The sequence below is a fragment of the Alosa sapidissima genome, chromosome 3 (assembly GCF_018492685.1).
Source record: "Alosa sapidissima isolate fAloSap1 chromosome 3, fAloSap1.pri, whole genome shotgun sequence".
Lineage (NCBI taxonomy): Eukaryota > Metazoa > Chordata > Actinopteri > Clupeiformes > Clupeidae > Alosa > Alosa sapidissima.
The window spans coordinates 4,308,162-4,333,682 of NC_055959.1; the positions used below are offsets into that span (position 1 = coordinate 4,308,162).

The 25,521-nt window shown below is 45.3% G+C and overlaps 1 protein-coding gene across 6 annotated transcripts in view; it reads left to right on the forward strand.

Annotated features, from left to right (window-relative positions):
- Positions 1 to 12,819: 12,819 nt before the first annotated feature.
- The window catches only part of LOC121704602 (dedicator of cytokinesis protein 7-like), a 55,031-nt gene continuing 42,329 nt past the window's right edge, over positions 12,820 to 25,521 (forward strand). For 3 of the 6 annotated variants that reach the window (XM_042084969.1, XM_042084971.1, XM_042084973.1), the window contains exons 1-10: positions 12,820 to 12,994; positions 18,559 to 18,646; positions 19,500 to 19,675; positions 21,269 to 21,337; positions 21,505 to 21,628; positions 22,283 to 22,495; positions 22,831 to 22,916; positions 23,864 to 23,930; positions 24,174 to 24,323; positions 24,725 to 24,805. In XM_042084969.1, the coding sequence (XP_041940903.1) occupies positions 12,945 to 12,994; positions 18,559 to 18,646; positions 19,500 to 19,675; positions 21,269 to 21,337; positions 21,505 to 21,628; positions 22,283 to 22,495; positions 22,831 to 22,916; positions 23,864 to 23,930; positions 24,174 to 24,323; positions 24,725 to 24,805 (1,104 nt within the window). In that variant the 5' untranslated portion in view covers positions 12,820 to 12,944. The remainder of the gene's footprint in view (positions 12,995 to 18,558; positions 18,647 to 19,499; positions 19,676 to 21,268; positions 21,338 to 21,504; positions 21,629 to 22,282; positions 22,496 to 22,830; positions 22,917 to 23,863; positions 23,931 to 24,173; positions 24,324 to 24,724; positions 24,806 to 25,521) is intronic. The other 3 variants (XM_042084968.1, XM_042084970.1, XM_042084972.1) reach the window with 1 other exon arrangement.

Genomic DNA, 25,521 nt, shown 5'->3' on the forward strand with positions numbered 1-25,521 from the left:
ATGTGAATGTTGGCTGTGTGCATGTGCATGCGTGTGTATGTAGAGAGGGAGAGAGAGAGGGAGAGAGAGAGGATGTTGGTGGGTGGTTGGGCACTATGGGCACTGTGTGTATATTTATGCTAGTGGGTGAGTTTGTATGTAGAGAGGGGGGGGGGGTGTTGGTGGGTGGTTGGGCACTGGCTATATTTATGGCAGTGGGTGAGTGTGTATGTAGAGAGAGAGGTGGGGGGGTGTCTTAGGTTGTGTGAGTGAACAGGAACAGGATAATGTTTGCGTGTTTCATGTATTTTATGTGTGTGTCAGAGTGTGAGTGAGTGAGTGAGTGAATGAGTGTGTGTGTGAGTGTGTGTGTGTGTGTGTGTGTGCGTGTATGTGTGTGAAGGAGTGTGTGATTATGTATTTGCCTGTTTGTGTTACTGTTTGTCAGTGTGTGTGTGTGAGAGAGTATGTGTGAGTTTTGTAGTGTGTATGTATGTACATGTGTGTGAGCGAGTGTATGTGTCTGTGCTTAGCAGATAGGTGAGCGTGGGGCGTATTAGTCTCTCGGCAAACTCTCTGCAGCACTGCCCCGGGCTGACCTTGAGGAGTCCGCGGTGGCGGTGTGTTTGTGGTGATTGCGGCGGTGATTATTATGATTGCTCATAAACGTGGCACAGGTAACTGGCCTCAGCGGGGGAGTGTGTGTGTGTGTGTGTGTTGGGGGGCGGGGGGGGGGGGGGGGGGGGGGGGCGGTGCTTGTGCTTGTCAGGGGAAGAGATGTACCACGCAAACTCTTGTGCCCTGGTGCATATGCATAGCCAGCCTGCCTAAAGACAAATGCTTGTGTGTGTGTGTCTGCTCGTGTAGCTTATTGGTTTTGCTATGTTAATTTGTTGTTGCCAACGTATGAAGAAGAATGGATATTTTGCAGTATAAACCCTTTCAACGGCATAAACATGTGTGTGTTCCCAAGGTATTTCCAGTGGCACAGAAAACAACACTGAGCTAATGGTAACTTGGGGACAAACAATAAAAATAATAATAATAAATATTAAAAAAATAATAAAAAAATAACTTGTTTTAAATTGTACATTTTAAAGAACATTAAGCTTAAGTTCGATTCATTTTCATTTAGTTATCTTTTATTATTATTTAGTTAGTTATGAATGTTTCAACCGGAAACCCTCTAGGAGCAGATTGAAAGGGTCTATAGTTCTCATGAAACTTTAGCATGCTGAATGGCTAAGCGAGGACGCAAGACGCATGAGGCAGATTAGGCGTTTCTGTGATTCCACAGCTTAGTCTGCGTTTAATGTTCTGCAACATAGTGTTGATGCAACATGGTGTCTGATTTTACATCTAAGAATACTACTATACATAGAAATTAAGTGATAGTCTTTGCAAAGATTTAAAGGTGAACCACAACAAAATAAGTGTGGACAAGATATCTAAATTACCATTAGCTATAAACACCACTATACTAGCATCAAGATAGCTGTTTTCAGTGTGTCTATATACTATATCTCTCCCTATCAAATAAACTAATAATAATGGATACAGTGACTTGTACTAATTATGTAATGCCAACCAAACTGGAATGATTGCAGCCATTTTAATCACAACAACAACAACAACAGCAACATCAATAGCAACAAATATTTCTGGTGCGCGTTTAGGAGAGTTTCAATTGCACGGGAGGGAGGGGGAGGGAGTAGCGAGCAAGCTCTCTGTTTTGTTTGAACATCAACAGAAGTGACGTATCCCCGCTATCGCTGATACAACCTTTAATATCATGCCAATGTTCTGTGTTTCTGCTGTGTCTCATTCATTTCACTTTTCTTAAAGGGAAGCAAACAGCACCAAATTCTGCTTATTTAAGTATTTAAACTTCAGTGGTGTGAAACTCCCTGGTCGAATTTTATAGGTTTTTCATAACTGTGTCAATGTGAGTGCGGCTTATTCAGTTTGTACAATGCACAGTCAACACAATTTTGAATAATTCAAGGCCTTCATCAGCATATTTATACATTTCTCAATTATTGAAAATGCCCCTGTTTATATCAACAATTGAATCAATGTTTTAAACAATACACCACCCTATTAAGCACATGACTTTTCAGAATGCACGACATCATCACTGCTTTTAATGCAGGCTTTTCAAGTCTAGAGAAAACTATTTTAAACTCCATTGACTCTCTCCAGAGTTGTTTCCTCACTTCTGTACGTTGACTCTCTATTCAAATTGGAGGAGGAGATGACTGATCTATTTGATACTGAAGGCTTTTGCTATCTGCCAGTTTCATGAGTGGACCACTGCCCTTGGGTCATTACCTTATACAAAGATATATATTTGGGTCATGACCTTATACAAAGATTTATATTTGGGTCATGACCTTATACAAAAGTATATATTTGGTTTGGCCTTATATTATATTATTATTTCTCTCGTAAAGATTGATTAGAGTTTTGGCACTAGGGTGCATGCAAGAGATTTCTTATGTTACTACAATTCTGTTGTTCTCTGCCATTTGTGAGGCCAGTAACTCTGTCCGACCACGAGTTTATAATAAGCAAATACAGGAAGAGTTGAAAATGTCAAATGTAAAACGGCATCTTATACACATTTATATAGATCACGTTACACAGCTGTTATTTTGCTGAGTGAGTATACATTTTACATATACAATGTAAAGAGTGTACAGTGTAAGTGTCAGTATGCATATACACATATACTTGATACATATTCATATTTTGTCATACTATGTATGCATGAATGTATGTAATGTTGCATGCTGCCCTGTGCTGTGAGGCCATTCTGGCCCAGCGGGTGAAGACTGAGGTGAAGTGAGGATGCTGGTGGGAAGAGAGCCGAGGCGATCCACACTGGGGGTGAGCGAGCGCAAAGCTCCGGGCTCCAGGCTCATATTTACTGCTCCAGCAAAGTGTCATAGATGCTAATCTCCTCCAAAAACACACAGCATTTCCCTCTCTTCCTTAGCCCCTCCCTTCATCTCTCTCGTTTGCGGTCTCACTGTTTTCGTCCTCACTCGGGTCTGCCTCTCTCGATTGTCCCCCTCTCCCCTCCTCTCCTCTCCTCTCCTCTCCTCTCCCCTCCCCTCCTTCTCCCTGGTCCTGTCCTGGAGCTTTCTCCCCGAGTCACTTTGTGAATGTGGACCCTGTCTGATATTTTACATAATTGCCTTACATAAGTAGCCAGCTCAGCTCGGAGCAGGGCTGATATTAGTGGGGATGAATATTGCATGAGGAAAGCACTCGTTAAGCGTTAATAAGAGGATAGAGATGGGGGCCCCTGCTGTCAATCTGTCTTAAACCCGCCCCCATTTGCTACTGTGAAGCATTGACGCTCTGTCAGACAGTGTAGGCTGTGAGAGTGGGTTTTTTCCGTCTATGTGTGTCTATCTTAGAGTTTGTTTGTGTTTTTATATGTGAGAAAAACAGATAAAAACAGGAAAACTGTATGAGCCTGTAGGAGTTGATTGTGTTTATGTGTGTGTGTGTGAGATAGAAAGAGTAAGAGCGTGAGTGTAAAACAGGATAGTGTGTGTGTGTGTGTGTGTGTGTGTGTGTGTGTGTGTGTGTGTGTGTTTGTATGTATGTATGTATGTATGTATGTGTGTGTGAGAGAGAGAAAGACAAATTTAGCCATTAGGTGCGGGTGTTGTTTTCTGCTTTGTCTGTCAAATAACAGCAGCACTTATTGCACAAAGAGGCCCAGGTCTGTTAGCGGACGACAGCCTCCCGGTTCACACTTAGCGTGAATAAACAAGCCTAATTGTGCCCTTAATTGTGCCCCTCTCATTAGAGGCCCTCAATGGCAGTGGGCAGCTGAATCCTGCCTATGGCAGAGAGGGCATCTGAAGCACCCATTGAGCATGTTTAATTCAGAGAATCAAGCATGGCTGTCGCTTCAAGCCCCCGACTTTTTTCCGTCGTTTCAGTGATTATTTCACATTTGTAGGAGATCCTCCAAAGAGGACGATTAAGCGCCCTGTTGCTTTTGTTCTTGGGCACATTAAGGTATTAGAGACAAGGAGGAATTGTGCTCTGCTGTCTGCCACTGTCGCAGCTTTTCCTCCTGTGAGTGTTCATAAATGTATTTGTCAGGCAGCCATAGCTTGCGTGGGTACATACTTTTTTTTTGGAGTGATCAAGTCAGATTTTCAGGCTATAACACACCATTTTCCCCTGTGTCCTTGCATCTGAAAGCCTCTCTCTCTCTCTCTCTCTCTCTCTCTCCTCTCGCTGGAGAGGTTTCTCTATATCAAACGCTGAGACCTGAGACTCGTCATTGACCCAGTAATACACAGCTGTTATACAACAGCAGGATGAAATCATAAATATCATGCCTCAACCCGAAGACACGGGAGAAGACAATGTTCTTCTTGCAAGCCAAGATGGAGGCTTTTTTGCTGGAAAATCTCACCTCACTTTCCTAAAAGCTTTCTGCCGCTCGTGGGGGCTGATAAAATATGCACTGCCACATTAGCACCCTCCTGATAAATGTTGCTCGCTGCTATTAGTGGACTGGCATGAAAAACCCACTACCATAAAAGTGTCTGGTTAAAAGTGGCCCACATTATATCAGAAAACACACTTCAAAATACAGACAAAAGAGGAAATCATGAGGTATATTTCTTTGGGTTTTGCTTTATGGTGGCAACAAATTAACGACACAGCTGTGGCAATGGAACAGAAGTCATACAGCATGCTGAACGCACATGTGTGCAGTACTGAGATGGTGACAAGACTGCATGGAGATGTGGCTCTGCAGAGAGACTGGAGGGCGTGGGTCAGTAAACAGCATGTTTACTATTAGAAGAGATAGGAGACGTGATTTAATCATTTGGGGTGTAGTTTAGAGGCACTGTGTAATTGACACACAGTCCCTTGTTGAAAAATCTCAGAGCCGTGTGTCAAAGCCTGGAGCATAGACCAGAAAATTGGGTACAACTTTAAGGACTGTGCCAGAATTAGATTACCCTTTTTAGAGGATGTTATGGATGTAATGGATCCTGGGCTGATTCAGCGTGTGTGTGTGTGTGTGCGTGCTTTCTGTGTTTGTGTGCTTCTGTGTTTGTGTGTGTGTGTTATCTGTGTGTGTGTGTGTGTGTGTGTGTGTGTGCGTGTGTATACATGTTCTTCAGCATTTCTTTGTGGCTCATGTTGCTTGCCTCTTCGCCACTGTCTCTGTGCTGTCTTGGGGCTATTAGTGAAATAGACAGCTTTGTGGGAGGAAGACTCAACTCCATGCTTCTTATTCCCTTTCTGACTATTGATTTCATGTTGCTTTCGAAGCTTTTGCCAGAGGTTGGGAGTAATTCAGTATTTGGGCTTCTGTGTGCATGCTTGTTTTGTTGTTGTTGTTGTTGTTGTGTGTTTGTGTGTGTGTGTGTGTGTGTGTGTGTGTGTGTGTGTTTGCGCTAGTGTGAGACGTAATGGACAGAGACAGACAGTGAGGCATGTCGTCATTACACACCACCACCATATGTCTGCATTCATACATACTCTATGCCAGCGTAAATAAGGGTGCGAGACCACCAGGCCTGGTGAAGAACATGTTCTACACCCAGCCTAGTTAAATATAGAGACATGCTTATGAATCTTTCATCCGCATCTGTCTGCGTCGGTATCCAGGGAGAAAACCTTAAATACACAATACAATGGGACGCCCTGACCTGGCCTCCTCTCCTCCTGTCCTCTTCTCTCCTCTCATCTCATCTCTTCTCCTCTCCTTTCTCCTTTCCTCTCTCCTTTCTCTTCATCTCCTCTCCTCTCCCCTCTTCTCCTCTCCTCTCCTCCCCCCTCCTCTCCTCTCCCTCTCCTCTCCTCTCCCCTCCTCTCCTCTCCTCCCCCCTCCTCTCCTCTCCCCTCCTCTCCTCTCCTCCCCCCTCCTCTCCTCTCCTCTCCCCTCCTCTCCTCTCCTCTTTCCTCATCTCCTCTCCCCTGCTCTTCTGTCCTTCCCTCCTGCGCCCAGCCATCTTGCATTTGCCCATGCAGCCATGTGGGGCCTTGAGGCCCATGCGCTCCACACATGGACTATAAGTGTGTGGAGTGTGTGCTTTTGAGTGGAGCACTTTGCGTGCACTCAGTGTTCCCATCTTTAATTACACTTAGATGTACTTGCAGGCTTTTATGTGTTATGCATGACCTGCTTAATGCACGTGTGTGTGTGTGTGTGTGTGTGTGTGTGTGTGTGTGTGTGTGTGTGTGTGTGTGTGTTTTGGAAATTTGGTTGAAATTTGAAGGCCAAATGTAGTGGTTAAACTGCATCCACAAATAAAACCAGCGGAAACGGACCCTTTTTTAAAAACATGGCTCATCTAATTGGCTTGCTAGCCTGGGCATATTTTCCTGGATTTCTCCGGATCATTTTTATATTTTGCCTCCTTTTCCAGCATCTCGGCTCACCTTCTTTCTTGTACTTTCTCTCTTTCTTTTTCTCTCCCTCTCTCTCTTTCTCTCCCTCCCTCCATCTTCCTTTCCTTCCCCTGCTCCCTTCACCCCCACACCAGTAACAGGAGACCCACAATCAATAGCACATTAGTCTGGCCGGAAACTCTGGAGGAATTAAAAATGAATGACTGAGATTGCAGCTACCTCTCACTAAAGACTGCTGTATGGAGCTGTATGGAGACCCGGGGGGGGGGGGGGGGGTTGTCTGGTTTGTTCCACTCGAGCTGCAGCCCAGCCCATTGTGCTGGTCCCCCAGCCTGTTGTGTGTGGCAGTGGGCTTTGTGTGGAGATTGGAACAGTAGATCTGAAATATACAGGCCGAGAGCAGCTCAGAGACCACTAGATTCCCACTCTCATACAAATAGATAGATAGATAGATAGATAGATAGATAGATAGATAGATACTTTATTGATCCCCAAGGGGAAATTCAAGTAGATAGCAATAGGTGCACAGAGTGTATGGCAGTAGACTACTGTATTAGATTTAGCTATGTTTGTTCGCCAGATAATTACCCTGAAAAAGAGAGTGAGAAAAGAAAGTAGTTTTTTTGGATGGGCTCAACAGATGACAATGTCTTGCTTTTGCTGGTCTCCAAATGATCATGTCTATACAACTGTTTCACCTAAGACAGCTGCTACATAAACCTGCTATGTTTTTAAAACTGTTGCTGTAACATACAACTTATGAGTGATGTTGCAGTATTATTGATGCGATGTATGCCTTTTAGAGGATTAGGAAGCACTTTAATATGGTCGAGATTAGGGGGAGTGGGGTTTTCATTGTAAGCAAAGAAAAGGTGTGGTCAGCTTTGATGTATTCTATGACTCAGACATCCCATCGATAACAAGCACAAGCACCAACGTAATATACGGTGTGATGCGTCTAGGGGGTACATTTAATCTCAGCAGAGATTGGGCCGTCTGTGACAGATGGAGCGATATTGTTCCCTTCCCCTGTCGTGAGGGAGCCCCCCCTCCCCCTGGGTCTCCTTGGCAGATGTAGAGGGAGGACCTCAACCCACTTGTCTTTCTTTCCATTGATTTGGGTGTTTGAACCCTTAGGGACTTTAGGAGGCTCGATGGGAGTTGTTGGGAGGTTGGGTGGACGGTTGAGTGAGGTGGAGGGTGGTTGGCTAGTCATTTTCTGCAGAGTGAGAAAAAAAAATCTCAGTTCACTGATTTCTGCTCAGTACAGTTGGAGATCTAAAATGAATAAAACTACATCAGTGTGCCCTATGTATATTACTAACAAATGTATGTTGAACTGATGTGCTTTCATTCATAGGCCATATCATTGAATACTATACTTTGTGAACTATACATCCGTTATCATATATGATTTTTTTCTAGTCCTTTTTCTCTCTCAACATAACTGACATGTGTAGTTTGTAGAGAAGCATGTATGGTCTTGTCTGCATGGTGTGTGTGTGTGTGTGTGTGTGTGTGTGTGTGTGTGTGTGTGTGTTTAACCCATTACAGGATCACTTTGACTTTATTTGGTGTTTAAAGGATGAGGACAGCTCCAGCAGGCTATAGATCTCTGTATTCTAGTGTAATTAAGCAGATTTTTACTGATTTAGAAGTCATTAGATCCACCCTATCTCCCTCTCTCACCCCCCACGTCCATCAAAGGCAGGACAAATTCCATTAACGGGCTAACAGCTGTCCGGTGACAGATGCGGCCCAGTGCTACACCTCTCTCCTATTCCCCTAAGGCCCAGCTTTGTCCTGGGGTTGGGGGGTTAACAGCAAACAATCTCCTGAAGATGCAATGTGTTGATGCCCTCAAAAGAAAGAGGCAAGTGAGCATCTGCTAGACAACAGCCTATGCACAAGAAGTGGTTATCTGTTGCTCTTTTGCTCCCTTGTTTTGCTGTTGTGGTTGTTGTTTTATTTATTGTCACTCTCTTTCATCTGTTTTGCAAATGTGGTGAATAAATATGGTTAGCAACAATATAAAAAGGGGAAACAGGTCTACATGTCAGGTTTTTGCATCATCTCAAAGGTTTGCTAAAAAGTCTTTGTTTGAATCCCAGGGCACAGGGGAGTCTCTCTGGGTAAAGCTGCTCTGACTTCCTTTATAGTGTTTACTGTATTTGTTTACATTATCTTCTTCTTGGTGGTCTGTTCTTTCATTACGGGATGCTTCTTATGCAAATGGAAATCAACTTTGAATGAGTGTGTGTGTGTTTGTGTGTGTGTGTTGTTTTTATGTGCTCAGAGGAGTTCATGTCGTTAAAAGTGTTTACGGCCGCTAAAGTACTGTCCTGGATCCAGTCCACTGGAAGCAAGCAAGCAAGTGGTTAATGATTTTAATGGTGGTGCCACTCTCTCCCGGCAGGGTGGGGTGGCGGAGGATGGGGGCGTGCCCTGGGCATGGACGCGTGGCAGCTGAGCAGGTGGATGATGGGCAGCTGAGGAGTGGGGCGACGGGGCGGGTGATGGGGGTGGGGGTTGGGGATGCAAGAGGTAGTGGTGGTAAGTGGAGAGATGGTGAAGAGGGGAAAGGGGTGGAGGGGGAGGGGGGCATCCATTTTGAAGGACTCTTGGGGTTCGGAGAGCCCCTGAAAAAAAACCTCCCCCATCTGGAGGCGGGGAGGGGGCTGGGGTGTGAAAGAGATCTGGAGGGTGGTGTCTGACACTCTCGCTTTTGTTCTTTGGTAATGCAGCAGGGACAGAGCGAGGTGGGGTGGGGGTGGGGATGTTGCTAGTGTGTGTGTGTGTGTGTGTGTGGTGTGTGTGGTGTGGTGGGGTGCGCTCTCACTCATATGCTGGGGGAGGGGCACTCCAACAATAGTGCCGGTCGAGGAATCGAAAGCCTTCAGCACAGAAAGAGAGAAGGAGAGAGGAAAGGAGAGGAGTAGAGAAAGAGGAGAGGAAAACATGAGGTGGCAAGGGGGTGGGTGGGGTACAGATGGATGTTGCATGGATGCTGCTGATTTAAACATAATACAGTGCTACATATTATGCATTTTGAATGCTTTACAAATCATATCTAATGTGACAAATCTGACACTAATATCCTGTTCTGTATCAAAATACTACTATGGTATGTGCTTTAGGTATGTGCTCGTGTTTCGCTTTACGGTATTACCGAACATTTCTCAAGGAAACGGTGCACAACTCTGACGCATTGCGGAGGGTCCATACTCTTAATGTAATTGCAGGAATATGGCTCATTAACTCTGAAGATTGGCCCCCTCACACCGAAGGAGAGAAGGCCATCTTTCATTAGTCACGATAACTAATATACGTGTCAGATTGGGATAACTAATACACCTGTGCCTTCGAAACTAGCACGTGTATCAATCATCGTAATGACGACTGTATACACTCAATACGCTAATTGCAGGGTAGAGCCATGTGGTCAAAGAAAGGAGCTTAAACACTGCTGAACGTGGCTGGAATTTTGGTTTTATAAATAGATTGGGACATGCACGGGTGAAAGAGGGGGAAAAGGGAGAGAACGGGAGACTCATTTGTCTTCATTACCCTCGGTCCCTACCCCACGCCCAAAGTCTCTGTGTGAGACACACTCTGTACGATCCACATGCGTCCGTAAAGATGGACGTCTGCTCACTCACTCGCTCTTCAGCCGCCAGCGCAGAGAGCCCCAGCCCCAGTACACGGTCATTGTCACCCAGAGTCTCCCCCACCCACCACCTAAACCTGAAAAACTCCCTGGGCTGTCTCTCCTCTGAGAAGAGAATGGGATAGGGGAGGCCCTTGTCCCCATACACAAACAGACACTCTTTCTATCTCTATCTCTCTCTTTCTCTCTCTCTCTTTCACACACACACACACACACACACACACACACACATGCTGGCTGTGTGTACGTGTGTGATGGCGTGCACTGTACGGCAGCATACCTGCTGCAGCTCTCCTTGGTGCTAGATTAAAGGACCTGTGCACTAGGGTTGGGTGGGGAGGAGGTGGGGTTGGGTGGGGGAAGCAGCACAGTGTGGTCATACTTCACTGACAGAAGTAGGGAGGGAGGGAGAGGGAGGAAATGGAAGCAAGGAGAAAGGAGGAGTGAAGGTTACTTACCATAAAGGGGCATGCATTTCCTGGCCCTGCAGATGGGGTTTGAGCAAGAGCAAAATCTCCCTTTCTTAACAAAGGACATGCTACTGCACTGCATATGCATAAATACAAATTCAAATCCAAAATTGATATATACTTATATATATTTATTATAATAGTCTCCAATAAAATGGTGATTTTTTTTAATGAAACATTGAACATTCTGGCAAACATGTCTTGTTTTGGAATAAATTAAACAATTTTGACAGTAGACATTATATATTAGACATGCCTTCAATTTCTGTACACATCCACACACAATTGTTTTCTAAATCACCTGTCTGTGGTCACACTTGCAAATATTTTTGTTCTTTAGACTCTGAAATGATGACCAATTTTCTCTGCAGCCTTTGTAAATCAAATCTGGCTAGCACTACATTTGGACAATGGGAAGCTTGGCTGAATCATAAACACTTGGACACCGCCTTTTCAGAGAGACCCTGGCTGGTGCAAATGCCTGATGGATCTAATTATGGCGGACATCTCCCTCTGGTGGCGACGGGGCTGTAAGACAGCTACAGTATGTTGGTCACGGAGCGTCGTACGGCCTGGGGAGATGGCGGTCCTGATGTGCCAAACTACATTACCCATCACCAGTATCTCCACATGTGTACAGGCAGAAGCTTTACAGTGACTGTGTTTCCCACATCTAACTACTGCACAGCGTCATTCTGAGACTTGTATTCATATGGTGTGGAGCAGTAGCCCAAGCCTATTTAAATATTTAGGATCATAATCACTTACTGTATAGTCTACATGCATGACTATCTGAATATAGTGAAGTAATATAGCGAAGTGCTGTTACCCTTGTTCACATGAAGACTTAATTGAAGAATTGATTGACAGCAAAAAGTACATTGCTATTTGATTAAGACAGGATTTGGTTGATTATATTTGGGTGTGTTAGGCCCATATGGTTCTGAGGAATCCCTTGCAGCAAGAATGTATGTATATGAAACAAATGCATTACCACTACATTTTACTGCACTACACTGCAGAAATGCAGTATTTTTGACATAACTGCATAGTATTGCATTGTACTAATAGCCTAGTATAACTGCATTTTTTTGTCCCATAGGCCTAACTGTAGCTATTGTTTTTACACATATAGCACATTTGTAAAACCACATGGAAACTAAATGTTCTCAAAAATGTATAAATCTCTAAGATAATAAAAGTAGCCTAATAATAATGTTTCAACTGTGTGTAGCCAGCCTATAAGGACACATATTGTCCGTCAGTGCCCGTTGGTCAGATTATTCTCAAAATAAATTCCTTTACCATTGTAATATGTTCCATCGCCTCTTTGTAGATTGCAGCTTCACATTATGGAAATATTTCCCTTGCTAATCATAAACACTTGACAGATCCTACACTATTTGAGGTGATGGTTTGATAACATTATGGTTTGGTCACATTATTTAGACAGTAGGCCTAGGCCTTGTATTAAAGGTAAAACAGACAGTCTTTAAAACATGGGCAAATGCAGTACAGGGATTATTTTTGACAACCTAAGTTGAAAAATGGTATTGTGAGAGAAAATAGACAACTCTCTGGACTACTTTCTACAATGTCAAATCCCAGAGCCCGTACACAGACGTCGAGCTTGTTCATATCAAGGGAAAATGCAGTAATTACTTCTCCAAGGAGTTTTTGGTGACCGAAACTGATTGGCTATTCAGGAGAACTCTTGAAAGATGATTGGTTGACCCATTTCTTGGCACACACTACACATGCAGAATGGGGCAGCGATGCCACCTGCTGTTCTGCCCTCTTGGTCTTCTCTTCGCCCTTTGATCCTACAAACTGTTCTTATCAGTAGGCTGTGCTACACGGTATGTTTTGCTACCGCGTCATTAGCAGAGCTGTGATGTATCTTTAAGTGGACACAGATAGATGTCAACAAACTGGCCAATCCATCTGCACGTTGCTTCTGCAGATGAACAACTTAACAATGGTCTAAGCCGCACCTCGCTGCCTAACATTAATCCCTTTCGAATCAGCTTATTGCTTCTATAAAATAGTCTACAGGCCCAGACTGCTCGTGACAAAAACAAACCCATGCGCTTGAATAACCTACTGTCTGTCAAAACCTAACGAATACAAACATTTCCGTTTGTTGTTGCAAAAACAAAACCACACCGGCTAGCATTATACATAATTGGTTTTAACGGCTTTTTGAGTCTGACCACATTAGGTCTAGGCTACGTTACAAAAACTCTGCATCTAGTTGCAACAGTCTGAGTGCGTCATAGCAACCGGTTAGGTGAGAATGCGTGAGTTTTTCGTCTCCTAACCACTAGGAGGAACCATTTGTCATTGTAGAGGCACAAGGAAGCAGAGTGTAAGCTGCCCAGTACGAAAGTGTAAGAAAAGGAGGATATTTTGGAAGGTGTCTGGATGGGATGGCAGCTTCAACAACGGAAAGGAGGGCTTTTGCCCATAAAATTAACAGGTAAGAGTGAATAACAAAACAGTGTTGTTTGCCAGTCTTTGGGTGTGATAGCTCGCGTGACCGAATTCGACAACGTTAGCGCATGAATTTAGGAGGTATCGCTTGACATGAACCGCCGTAGCCTACTCCCGTGAGTGCAGTTGGACAGGGACGATTCTTTTGTTCAGCCCATATGCGTTTCACTAAAACTTGAAATTTGATATAGCCTACAGTAGATATGGAGACAGGAAGAAAACTCTGCTCGTTTAGGGCATTCCCTGTTGAATAGTTCGGACGAAAGTTCCTAGCTGGCTTGCTAAGAGATATCGGATTATTTGAATGAAGCTTTGCGCCACATTGATCAACCAAATGTTACTGTCATTGGCGATAACAGCATACATGACAGAAGCATATTTTCACTATATATATATATATTTTTTTTTTTTCAAAACATAATTTTACTGGTGGTGGTGGTAGATAGCCTACAAATGATGAATTAACTCTTTCATAAGTTCTACCCTTACTACCGCATTGCTGTGTCTATGTAAGGTGTCTTGCAACAATTAGGCTAAAACTAACACAAGCTTTCAGCGATGGGTAAATGTTAGCCATCAAGCTACAGTAAACTACTTTATGCGGGACCAGGCGGGTGTTGTTAGCTCTCTCTGTCTGTGGCGCTACTGTGAGTGGTTGTCACTAATGAACTGTGCCTGACCCTGTGTGTTTATAAGCAAAATCACTGCCTTTGCCTTTGAGAAAAGGCTTATAGCCCATCTGTAAGCAAAACCGACTTCTGCATTTTTTTAGACGTTCTGGGGCTATCTTCAACCTGATACTATTCATCTCGCCTAATGAAAACACAAGCAGAACAGGGAATGTGCAGTTCCTTTTTTATCTGGGAAAATCACGAGTAGGCTACCTGGCTTGGGCTTGACAGTTTCATAGAGTGACTGTAGGAATTAGACCTAGGTTCTTTCATGTGACAGTAAAGTAGGCAACTCTTGCAGACTTGCAGTGTCTGTTGAAGAGCCTGTGGAATATATTCTTGTTGCAGAATATAGTTCAGCCTTAGTAACCAAAGTGAGCTTAAGTCAAATTGATTGCAAACACTACAAAAAGTAAAGCTCAAAATTGCTTCTTTTCATCATTATATGGTTCTATAAAGAACCACGACTTGAACCTTTACATCAAGTGAAAGGTTCTTCACATTGGAAATGGTTCTTTAGAAAGACTAGTATTTTCATACCTTTTCTTAAACATTTTTTTCCGAGAACTAGCACCTTCTGCGGGTTCTTTGGGACACTATATAAGGTTCTTCTATAGCATTGCTCTCATTTCATTTTTAGAGAGTAGCTTTTGTTGATAAACAAATGTATTTTCCTTCAACCCCCCCGGGGCTTGTTTCTTCTCCGTGGCATGTTTAGTCGGGGTGTCCATAAAGCAGGGCAGGAGTTTGATAAGCGTCACATCTCGTGTATCAGGTAAGCGTGATCAAAACCAAGCGGAAATCTTTGCAATCTTGGAATGTGGTGAGCATGTCAACAAAGCCCCAAGGCACAGTCTGCCTCTATTCTTTACGCCCCAAGGCACAGTCGGCCTCTATTCTTTAAGCCCCAAGGCACAGTCTGCCTCTATTCTTTACGCCCCAAGGCACAGTCTGCCTCTATTCTTTACGCCCCAAGGCACAGTCTGCCTCTATTCTTTACGCCCCAAGGCACAGTCTGCCTCTATTATTTAAGCCCCAAGGCACAGTCTGCCTCTATTATTTAAGCCCCAAGGCACAGTCTGCCTCTATTCTTTACGCTCCAAGGCACAGTCTGCCTCTATTATTTAAGCCCCAAGGCACAGTCTGCCTCTATTCTTTAAGCCCCAAGGCACAGTCTGCCTCTATTCTTTACGCCCCAAGGCACAGTCTGCCTCTATTCTTTATGCCCCAAGGCACAGTCTGCCTCTATTCTTTACGTATATTTTTGTGTTTTCATCTGCTGAGTGACCTACCATTTCTGTTCTGAGTAGCAGTGATGAAACGGCACAAGAAAAGTTTCAATGTAGACACCAAGTTTTTCGCCTAATTTTTCTCTTCTCTCTTCACCTTTCTTTAGCGTTGGAACTTTGTCCATTGTTTATGTCCAGGATGCAGGAAAGGGTGTGAAGTCATTCTAGGCACTGTGTTGCGGCAGAGATTTTTCTTCCTTTTTCCTGTTCGGACGTGGGCTATGTAATATGAAATGTAGGCCTAGGCCTTCGTGGTCATGTCTCATCCAGTGAACACGTTGGCTTTGATTAAGCCAAAATAGCTTGGGCGAAATGTGCTGTGTAGGTCACATTATTGGCTGAGGCTATGTACCATATTACTTCTGCCACAACACACAACATGACTGCTAGAGCAGCGCGTTCCGCGCAGCATGGCATGGAGTTCTGCCTTGGGAAATCCAGCTCTGCAGTCATCACTTTTTTATCATGCCAGGAAGTGTGGGGAGTGTTTGGCCTGACTGAGTGGCCTGACTCCCCCAGGGAGAGAGGCCATATCCGGGCTATAGCTGTACAGCTGACAGCATGGGGGATTCGGCCGAGAGAGGGGGATCGTGGGGTGTTTGTTGGGGCTTCCCATGATGGGGGGGGGGGGGGGGGGTGCAGAGGGAGCAAAATAGTGTGAGTTAGTGTGTGAGAGAGCGTGAAGAAGAAAGAATGCAGAAGGAGGAGTAAACCTCAGTAGATAAAGAGAGTGGGTGAAATGTAGGTTGGGAGAGTGTGTGTGTGTGTGTGTGTGTGTGTGTGTGTGTGTTTCAGGCTAACAGCTTGAGCACTGTGGCATTCCAGTGTGTAGAGGAAGGGGCTTGGTGTATGTGTGGTGACAGGAGAGGTTGCTCAGTACATGGAAGGGGCAGATGTTGGGTCCTCGCAGCTGTGTGTCTGTCAGTGTTGGTGTCTCTGAGACAGAGACTAAGTGAGAGAGTTGGTGTCTGTTGTTGCTCTGTGTGCTTGTGTGTTTCTGTGTTTCTGTTCATGGGTGTGTTTGTGAGAGAGAATTGAGTCCTGTGAGGAGTGTATATTAAGTGTTGAATGTGTAGTCAGAGACCAAAATCATCCTTGGTTGTGTGTGAGTAAATTAATTTCTGCTTGTGTGTGTGTGTGTGTGAGAGAGAGAGAATTAGTGTCTGTTAGTGTGTATGAATGTGTGTGTGTTTGAAAGAGAGAGAGAGAGAGAATTAGTGTCTGTTAGTGTGTATGAGTGTGTGTGTGTGTGTGTGTAAAAGAGAGAGAGATAATTAGTGTCTGTTAGTGTGTATGAGTGTGTGTGTGTGAGAGTGAGTGTCTGTCCGTTATACAGACATATTTACCAATACTAATTCAGAGAGAGGCACCAAAAAAGAGAGAGAAAACGGCAGTTTGAGTTACTGGGGGGAGCAGCTGCATACTGTCTATGAAAGGAATGGGTGGTGGTTGTGGTGGTGGTGGTGGTGGTGGTGGTGGGGGTTGCATTGCTTTGTCCCCGTCAGGAACTAACACTCCCATGTGTGGTTGGGGGGCAGCACATGGCCCGGAGTGTGGAGAGACCACTTTGTTTCCCTGCAACCCACCAGTCCAGTCCAGTCCCACGGACCGGCGCCGGCGCCGTTCAAGCCAGAACAGCTGCTGGTGCTGCTCCCCTCCTGGACTCCACAGCCGACAGTAGCACCAAGCAGGAGGGCAGCTGCACAGCTCTGCAGAGCAGACAGAGGAGAGGGATCGTACTATGGTGTGGAGTGGGGGGGGGGATACGGTTCGATAGAGAGATCTCGGATCAAAGGCGTTCGTGAGCATGCATCGCAATGTCAAATTGGTGGGAATTTTTTTTTAGACCTGTTCCTTTTTTTTAAGTGTTAGTCACCCTGTGTGATTCAGTTTTTTTTTTCTTTGTGAAAAAATGTAATATCTTTAGATCGGCAATATCAACATGTATGAAGATTAATGGTTTGGAGTTATTCCTGTGTGCATGTTTGGTGGTGTTTGCTCATGCAGTTGTTGACAAATTGAGTGGGCCTGAACATTTAAATAAAAAGAAAAAAGGTGTGAAATATTAAACCCAGTGTGGAAAGTGGACACAAAAATCCGGGGGCACTGTTTATCTGCCTTGTCTTCATACCCATCAGTATCCAGAAGCAATTGAAGTTCAGAAGCAAATGTTTTGACAACAGAAACCGCTTACTTCACATTTAATGAATCAGAAGGCATTCTTATTGCAACACGAATGGGCAGCCCCTAGTAGCTGAACTTGTTCTTCCTGTCTGCCTGTATCCCTGATTGCTGTACCAGTCTCCATCTGCCTCCTCTCGTCTCAAGAGGCACTCGCTTGTATTGTTCCACTCTAGCCCATGTGACTGGGCAGAAGAGGAAGTGCATGCTGGGTGCTCAGGGCTGAGGTCAATATTTTTGTTTACTTCCATGTGTTATAAGGCACTTACGTGTTGGATTTCACTTTTGGCTAAACAGACGAACAGGAACATCCCACTAGTCAAACATAGTGTAAACCCATGACTTCATAACAGTCGTTATTGTAAACATATTCAGACTGTCCGTTCACTTTATTCAGTCATGATTAATGAGTGCCAAACTCAACAGTCTGGACTGGATGTGAAATGAGACATTTGAAAATAAAGATTCAGCTTAAGGTGTGCTTTATTGTCCCCAGAGGTTAATGTGTCTTGGGCTCCAGCCACTGCACCACATAACCTAGGCCTACACGACATCCATTGCACAATCAATACATGTTATTCACTCCAAGAACACTGCATTACACAAGTCTAGCGACTGAAGCTGTGGAGGTGGTTTATAGGAGATCAATCTGTAATCTAAGGGCTATGTGCATTTTGCTGCAGACAGTACATCCCCAAATCACAGCTCACTCACTCACATGCCCATGCCTGCCATTATTCCCATGACGTCCTGGATCCTGGGCTTTCCTGGAGGAGGCTGCTGACACTGGTGTGCTCCTGCGCTTGCTGATTTGGATTCCCGGATCTTTCTTGTCCTGACAGGCTGCTACTTCTCGCCTCTGTTGTCACTGTAGTCCTTGTCGGCCTCTGAAAAATGGCAGTAAACCGCGTTGTACCAGATTAGCGGAGTAAGTTCACCTGTGAGGCTATCAGTTTGTTAACTGTGACATTTGTTGATATGGTCCAGGTGGGCTAAGCAAACATATTCAAAAGTAGCAAAGCTCTGGATGTCCGAATTCCAATTCTGAGTGTAGATGACCTCTTTGTGTTTTTCTCTGTGGCTATGTTCATCCATGCTACATGCACGAAGTGCAACTAAACATCGAAAGATTAGCTGTGTCTGGTTCAGTCCTGCTGTGGGGAATGGAGAGTGGGAATGGGTAGTGGGGTTAGGCCTCCATACCTCATTTGATGCTGGCTAATATGTCAGTTCAGGTACCTCTGCACTCGCACTCGTACTGTACTTTGCATTTGTTATTCTGCTCCCATCTGAAACACTTCCTGGCTGCATATTTGCACGTGTTCGATCATACAAATAAATGTATTGCCACTGCTATATTTAATACTGTTTGAGGTATTGATCAGTATTAACTTGTGTTTCTCTCCTAGAACGGTGGCGTCTGAGGTGAGGAAACAGGTGTCCAGGGACTATGGGTCACCACAGCTATCTAAGAAGCGTGCAGGAGCTCACCAACCTGTGAGTGTGTGTGTGTGTCTGTGTGTGTGAGTGTGTTTGCATGTGTTCTTTTGTCAAGGATGAGTGCAGTAAAAGTGGTGATTTGAATGCAAATAGCGGTTGAGATACAAACAGCATGTTTTTAAAGATATCGAACCAGGCAATCCTTTTTGAAATCTTGTTGTTTTACCACCAAAGACAATCCAAAGGCAACTCTGGATTTGGCTGGGGGAATAACTCTGTGGTTAGGGTACGTCTTCAAAAGAGGAAGAGGTTGCGCCACAAGCCAGACAAATCACTTTCTCTTCTGCCCTCATTTCCTCGTCCTGTCTCTGTAATAAAAAAGATTTTTTTTGGCATATGCAAACTCAAGCTTTACTGTAAGATGGTGCAGTCAGCGACCATACGCGATCGCCCCTAATATTTTTTGTCACATTCAGCGAACATCTCCTCACAATCGGCTAACTGCCCATCCTGTGAGTTCACTGTAAAAAAAACAGTCTCTGTAGTCAGCCCAGGCTGGAAACAAACAATGTGGGGGCAGTCTGTCCCCCAAACAATTCAAAACCCTGTGTGGAGTTTCTCTGGGAATACTGTAGGGAAGGGTGAGCTACGTCTTTGGTGTGTTTTGTTTGTCCTTGGTTAAAATATAATGTACGTTTTATGCATTAAAAAAAAAAAAAAAAAAAACGTGTCTGCATGCACAATCGCTAACTGACCCTTTAAGTGAGATACTGAACTGTGCATTCTGTCCTCAAAAGTACCCAAATTCGTTTATTGAAGTGTCCTATTGAAATGAAATAGAATTGATTACAATTTAGCATGATGTGTGTATGTGGTGTGCGTGTGTGCATGTGTGCCTGTGTGTTTGCAGCTGCCCCTGACAGAGGTAGTGGAACCAGTAGACTTTGAGGAGTATGTGAGCAGCCACGCTCCCGGACCAGAACCTGGACCACTCCGCCAGCTGATGGAGTTCCCCCCGGATGACCTGGAACTCGTCCTGCAGGAGAGAGAGTGCAGCACGCTTGAGGCAGCTCTGCCTGAGGAAGAGTGAGTCACTAACACACACACATACTCACACACATGCGCACACACACATACTCTTACACTATCACAGCCACACACATACTCAAACACATACACACTCTGTCATTCGCTTACTCACACTCACTCCTCTCGCAAACACACAGTGGCATGCGTGGACACACACAATCCCGAGCACGGTTCATTACTACCTAGCACATCACTTTTGTAGGCCTGTCCCTGTCATGTGACACATTCTGCACGGCTCAGTGGCCGTGGCCTGCTTTTACCTCTGGGACCGAGCTACCCCAGCTCTGCATCTGCAGCTGATGTGTGTGTGTGTGTGTGTGTGTGTGTGTGTGTGTGTGTGTGTGTGTGTGTGTGTGTGTGTGTGTGTGTGTGTGAGCTCCACACCATACCGCACACAGCACCACCAAGCATTGCATGGCAATACGTAAGGGATAATGTATAGAACGCCGGTCGGAAAATAAGTCGCGACAGGGCGAACAAGACTCCGATGCGGCAGTGTTGGGAAGTCCCATTCAAGTCATTTGTGAAGAGCCGTGTAATACATGGCAATACATGCACAATACATGCACTGCATAGCATTTTACAGCAGAGCACAGCGCTCTACAGTGTTTTGCACAGTATATGAATGCATTGCACACATCCCATTTCATCTATTGCACAGCACTGTGATGTGTTCTGGGAAGCATGTCACATGGAAGTGTGTAGTACTACACAGCCCTGCACAGACCTCTGCTATTCAGCTGCACAATACAACACTCTGCAGCACTACACAGCTCTGTGCAGCATAGCATTGTGTATAGCTATAATGCTACACAGTTGTGCTCATCTTTACTCATCATTGGGCCAAATTAGCATTGCACAGTATTTAACAGAATTTCAGGCCCCAGCCGTGGCGCAACTGGCTGGGGCACCTGCACCGTACGCCGGCGACCCGGGTTCTATTCCCGCCCCGTGGTCCTTTCCGGATCCCACCCCGACTCTCTCTCCCACTCACTTCCTGTCATTCTCCACTGTCCTATCAAATTAAAGGCATAAAAAGCCCCCCAAAAAATATATTTATATTTCATTCTTTAGAACATTGCATTGCACTTAGTGACTGCACAGCAGGATCCAGGGTATGTCATTAGACCACTACAGTACATGACTGTATTCTCCGCATTACTGCACTCTGCAGCACCACACCACACTGTACACCACTCCTGCATTGTGTGCCACTCACTTCAGTGTTGCCCACAGAATTAAATTCTATTTGTGGTGGTAGGTTTGCAGAATTGACATTGACTTGAATGCAACAGTTTTTAACAAATTAGCGCAGCGTGGTTATGATGCTAACCAGATTTAAGCACAATTTAGTACAACCTGGAAAATCATTGTGTGGTGGTCAGTGTTGATATTGTGGTGGGCCACCACAAATAAGTCAATGTATGGGAAACACTGCACTATATAACATGACACCCTTTTTTATTCTGCTGTACACAACATTGCACCACACAACACCTCACAGTTGCTGTGCAGAAATACACACACACACACACACACACACACTAGAGCACCGCATCAGCAGTTTTCTGTGTTTGTGTTTTGTTGTAGGACACTGGACCCCCGAGTGCGAGACGCCCTGGGAGTTTACACAGATGACTGGCTCATCATCCAGAGGAAGTGAGTACGGCTAGGCAGGCAGGCAGGCAGGCAGGCAGGCACAGAGGCTGCTGAGGCCGCACTCCGTTACAGTTCACTGGACCACAGAGATGAGGACAGCTGTGAGGACTTGTCCCTGATGCTGGGCGGCAGTGCCCGTTTTGACCTCTGTGACCTATCGCACGCAGGTACCAGCGCTACAGCACCACACAGTCGCCACACAACTCGGAGAGGCAGAGGGAGAAGCAGAGGGGCCTGGTCAAGCAGACCTTTGAGCTGGACGAGACCGCAACAGAACGTCATGACGACCAGGTCGGCTAGAACTCTTTCTCTGTTTCAGCGTGTCGGACCACTTAGTTCATTTGCTCCCCACCTTCTCTTCTTCTCTGCTCCCCCAGTAATGTACCTGGAAAATCCAGAGTTGTCGCAGGAGCACAATTTGAATTATCTCTGCGAGACACTCTGGCAATGAGTAATGATGCACGTTACTTTTGCCGCTTGTATCGGGGGGAGCCAATCACATCGGTGTATCTCATATAGGCGGGCCAAAGGCGAGCTAAACAGATGAGAGTCGTAGTGTTATCCAATTGCGTAGAAGTCCGGAATCAGTCAGTAAACATTGGTCGTATAGTCTTATCCAATCGCGTGCAGTGAGATTTTCAAATGCACTCTTGGTGCCGCCCCTCGAGTTGGGCCATTACATTATTTGTAGCCAGACCCTTAATCCTTCTAGATTACCAGGGTCTGGAATCTCCAGGCTACCAATAATGTAATGTACATTTTATCCTCCCAATGTGGGGTTGGGAGTTGAAGATGTGGATGGCAGGTTATTCTGAGGCATTTGTGAGCAAGGTGTCAATTCCCATGTAATAGAATAGTATTTATCTGTTTTATTTGTGTTGTATCAAATGCTTTATGGAAAATGTGAATGAGACTGTTGAGCGTCCCCGTTGCTGTGTCCATCAGGACGAGGCAAAGCGTCGCTCGGTGTCCATGGACGACACGCCGCGGGGCAGCTGGGCCTCCAGCATCTTCGACCTGAAGAACTCGTCTCCCGACGCACTGCTGCCCTCAGTGCTGGAGCGCACCAGCGCCGAGGACATGGACCGCCGCAACGCCGACGCTCGCCAGCAGGGGCGCCACACCGACTTGCTAGGCCTCTACCCCACACCTGACGAGGTCTGTGTGTGTGTGTGTGTCTGTGTGTGTGTGTGTGTGTCTGTGTGTGTGTGTCTGTCTTTAATTGTATAGCTCCCAAAGGGGAGCCTGACATATATCAACAGCTGAAATCCATCCACTTGTTTGAGTGCTATATGATGGACTTTGACCGAACAGTATTTGCATGTCCCCCTTGCTGTCCTCTCAATGTCCCTGTCTAACATGCTCGTTCTGTTTCTCTTTCCCTCTGTGCCTCTCTCCCTCTCTCTGCTCTTGCTTCTTTAATGCGGTGTCCTGTGTCAACGTTGCCTTGGTGTCTGTGTAAACGTTGTGGGCGGTCGGTTCTCACGCGGCAGGACGAGGCGGTGGAGCGCTGCTCCCTCCCAGAGGTCCCCAAAGAGCACATGGGCCAGAGGATCATGGTCAAGTGTCTGTCCCTCAAGTGAGTATCTCTCTCTGTCTGTCTGACTGTCTGTCTGTCTATCTCTTTCTTTCTCTCTCTTTCTCTCTCTCTCTCTCTCTCTCTCTCTCTCTCTCTCCCTCTCTCTTTCTTTCTTTCTCTCTTTCTCTCCATCTCTCTCTTTCTCTCTCTCTCTCACTCTGTCTCTCTCTGTTTCTCTGTTGTTTGCTGTCTCCCTCCCTCCCCACTTCCTCTAAATGCTCTCTTCATTTCTACCCCCCCCCCCCTCTCAGTTTCAATTTTCAATGGAGCTTTATTGGCATTACTGAAGCAAACCTATAACAAAATAATACAGACAGAGAGAGAATAGGAAATGATACAGTATTACTGTACGTACTATACAGTATAGTAATTCTGTGTGTTATCATGGATAATAATTAGTGATAGAAAGTGAAGTATGTCACAATATATGCCACTCTCTTCATCAGTTTATGACAGGTTACCAGGTACCGTGCAGCTAGATTTGCACAACTTTTGTGCTCTCCCAATAAGTATGGAAGCTAGTCTTCATTTTTTAATTGATGGAAATGTTGGTTCCTGACTGCTGAATTTACTGGATTCAGTGAGGAAGTGTTTTTCTTCTTCTACTACTTCCCCCCCCCCTCTCTCTCTCCCTCTCTACCGGTCTTGCTCTCCATCTCTTGTCAGCTCTCCAGTCTGTCTCTCTCAGGGTTCATATGCCCGCATTTGCAACAGTCACTCATCAGCAGACCCCCAGAGAATCAAGCCATGTCATATCACTGTATACTCCACACTGCTCCAACACATTTCTCTGACCCCCATGTTCCGCATTCTACCCTCATGTGCGCGTTACACTGATACTATCTGATGCTATCTGCAGCCAATCCAGAGCTAATCTCTTGTGTGTGTGTGTGTGTGTGTGTGTGTGTGTGTGTGTGTGTGTGTGTCTCTCCTGGTTGTCCCTCCAGGTTTGAGATAGAAATTGAGCCAATATTTGGAACACTGGCTCTGTATGATGTCAAAGAAAAGAAAAAGGTATTCATTTTTTTTATTGTTATCACGGAGTTACTTGCATTAACTCCAGTGTGTCCTTTGGAAAATTTATTTTGAAGTAGAGTTTGGATGTTTTCATTTGACCTGCGACCTGGAGATTTGATTTGAGTTGAAAATGGTTGTGCCGATTGTCCTGATTCCTTGCCTCTCTCCTCCTCCGCCTCCTCCGCCTCCTCCTCCTCCGCTACCTCCTGTGGTCCCCCGTCCCCCCCCATCACCTCCCAGATCTCGGAGAACTTCCACTTTGACCTGAACTCTGATCAGATGAAGGGCCTGCTGCGGCCTCACATCCCCCACACGGCCATCTCCACCCTGGCCCGCTCCGCCATCTTCTCCATCACATACCCTTCCGCAGACATCTTCCTGGTCATCAAGGTAGCTACGAGCAGCCAGCAGGGGGCGCCACTAGCCCACAGCTCAGTGGGGAAATGACCTGCACTGCTGTGCCTCACTGTGCCACTCGGTCATTCTCTCATGACCTCTTATGTTCTCACTATAAATGGTTTTATTAGTTCATGCATTATCCAATCCTCTCTTTTATGCTCTCTCGCTTGCTCTCTCTCTCTCTTGTCTCTTTCATATGTCTCACTGTCTCTCTCTCTCTCTCATGTTTCCTTCCTTCTTTCTCTCTTTCTTTCTATGCAAACTGTACCCCACCCACCTCTTTTTCTCTCTCTCTCTCACACACACACACACACACACACACACACACACACATTCTCTCTCTCTCTCTCTCTCTCTCTCTCTCTTTCTCTTTCTCTCTTTCTCTCTCTCAGTTGGAGAAGGTTCTGCAGCAGGGCGACATAGGGGAGTGCTGTGAGCCCTACATGATCATGAAAGAGTCCGACTCCACTAAGGTGAGTTACAGCTTCACTGGCTAACAGCAGCATGCAGACACCAGACTGACCTCTGAACTGCACATGCAGAGTCCCAAAAGGGTAACATGCGGTCACCTGTGTTTGCTGAATCAGAAGCAGGACAGCCAATATTTAAGAATTGTCTAATATTAAAGCAAACTTTATAAAGTTCAGGGATATATTTGCAGAGGAAAGAGAAATAGGTGAGAAGGCCAGACTGGCACAGACGATCAAATATTAGAGCCAAGAATGCACATGTCCTGTGTGTGTGTGTGTGTGTGTGTGTGTGTGTGTGTGTGTGTGTGTGTGTGTGTGTGTGTGTGTGTGTGTGTGTGTGTGTGTGTGTGTGTGTGTGTGTGTGTGTGTGTGTGTGTGTGTGAGAGGTGCAAGTGTGCATCTCTGTGTGCGTGCGTGAGAGGCAGGCAGACAGTGCGCTTGGCAGAGTACATCTGTAATAGTTTCTCAATTCATTCCATGACAGTTTCAATATTTGCCTTCATGACGATCAATGTCCAGCAAACTCCTAAAAGGGTCCAATTATGTGAGGCCTTGGCAATATTTCTTAAAATAGAAATATCCATGTTGAGAAGACCTGATTTAAAACTAACTAAGGACACTTTGTGTCCTTCAAAGCTTAAATAGCTTAGAGCTGAAGCTAAAGATGTTGAATGGTAAAGCTGAGAAGAACTGGTATTGGCTAGTTTAGAAAAAAGAAG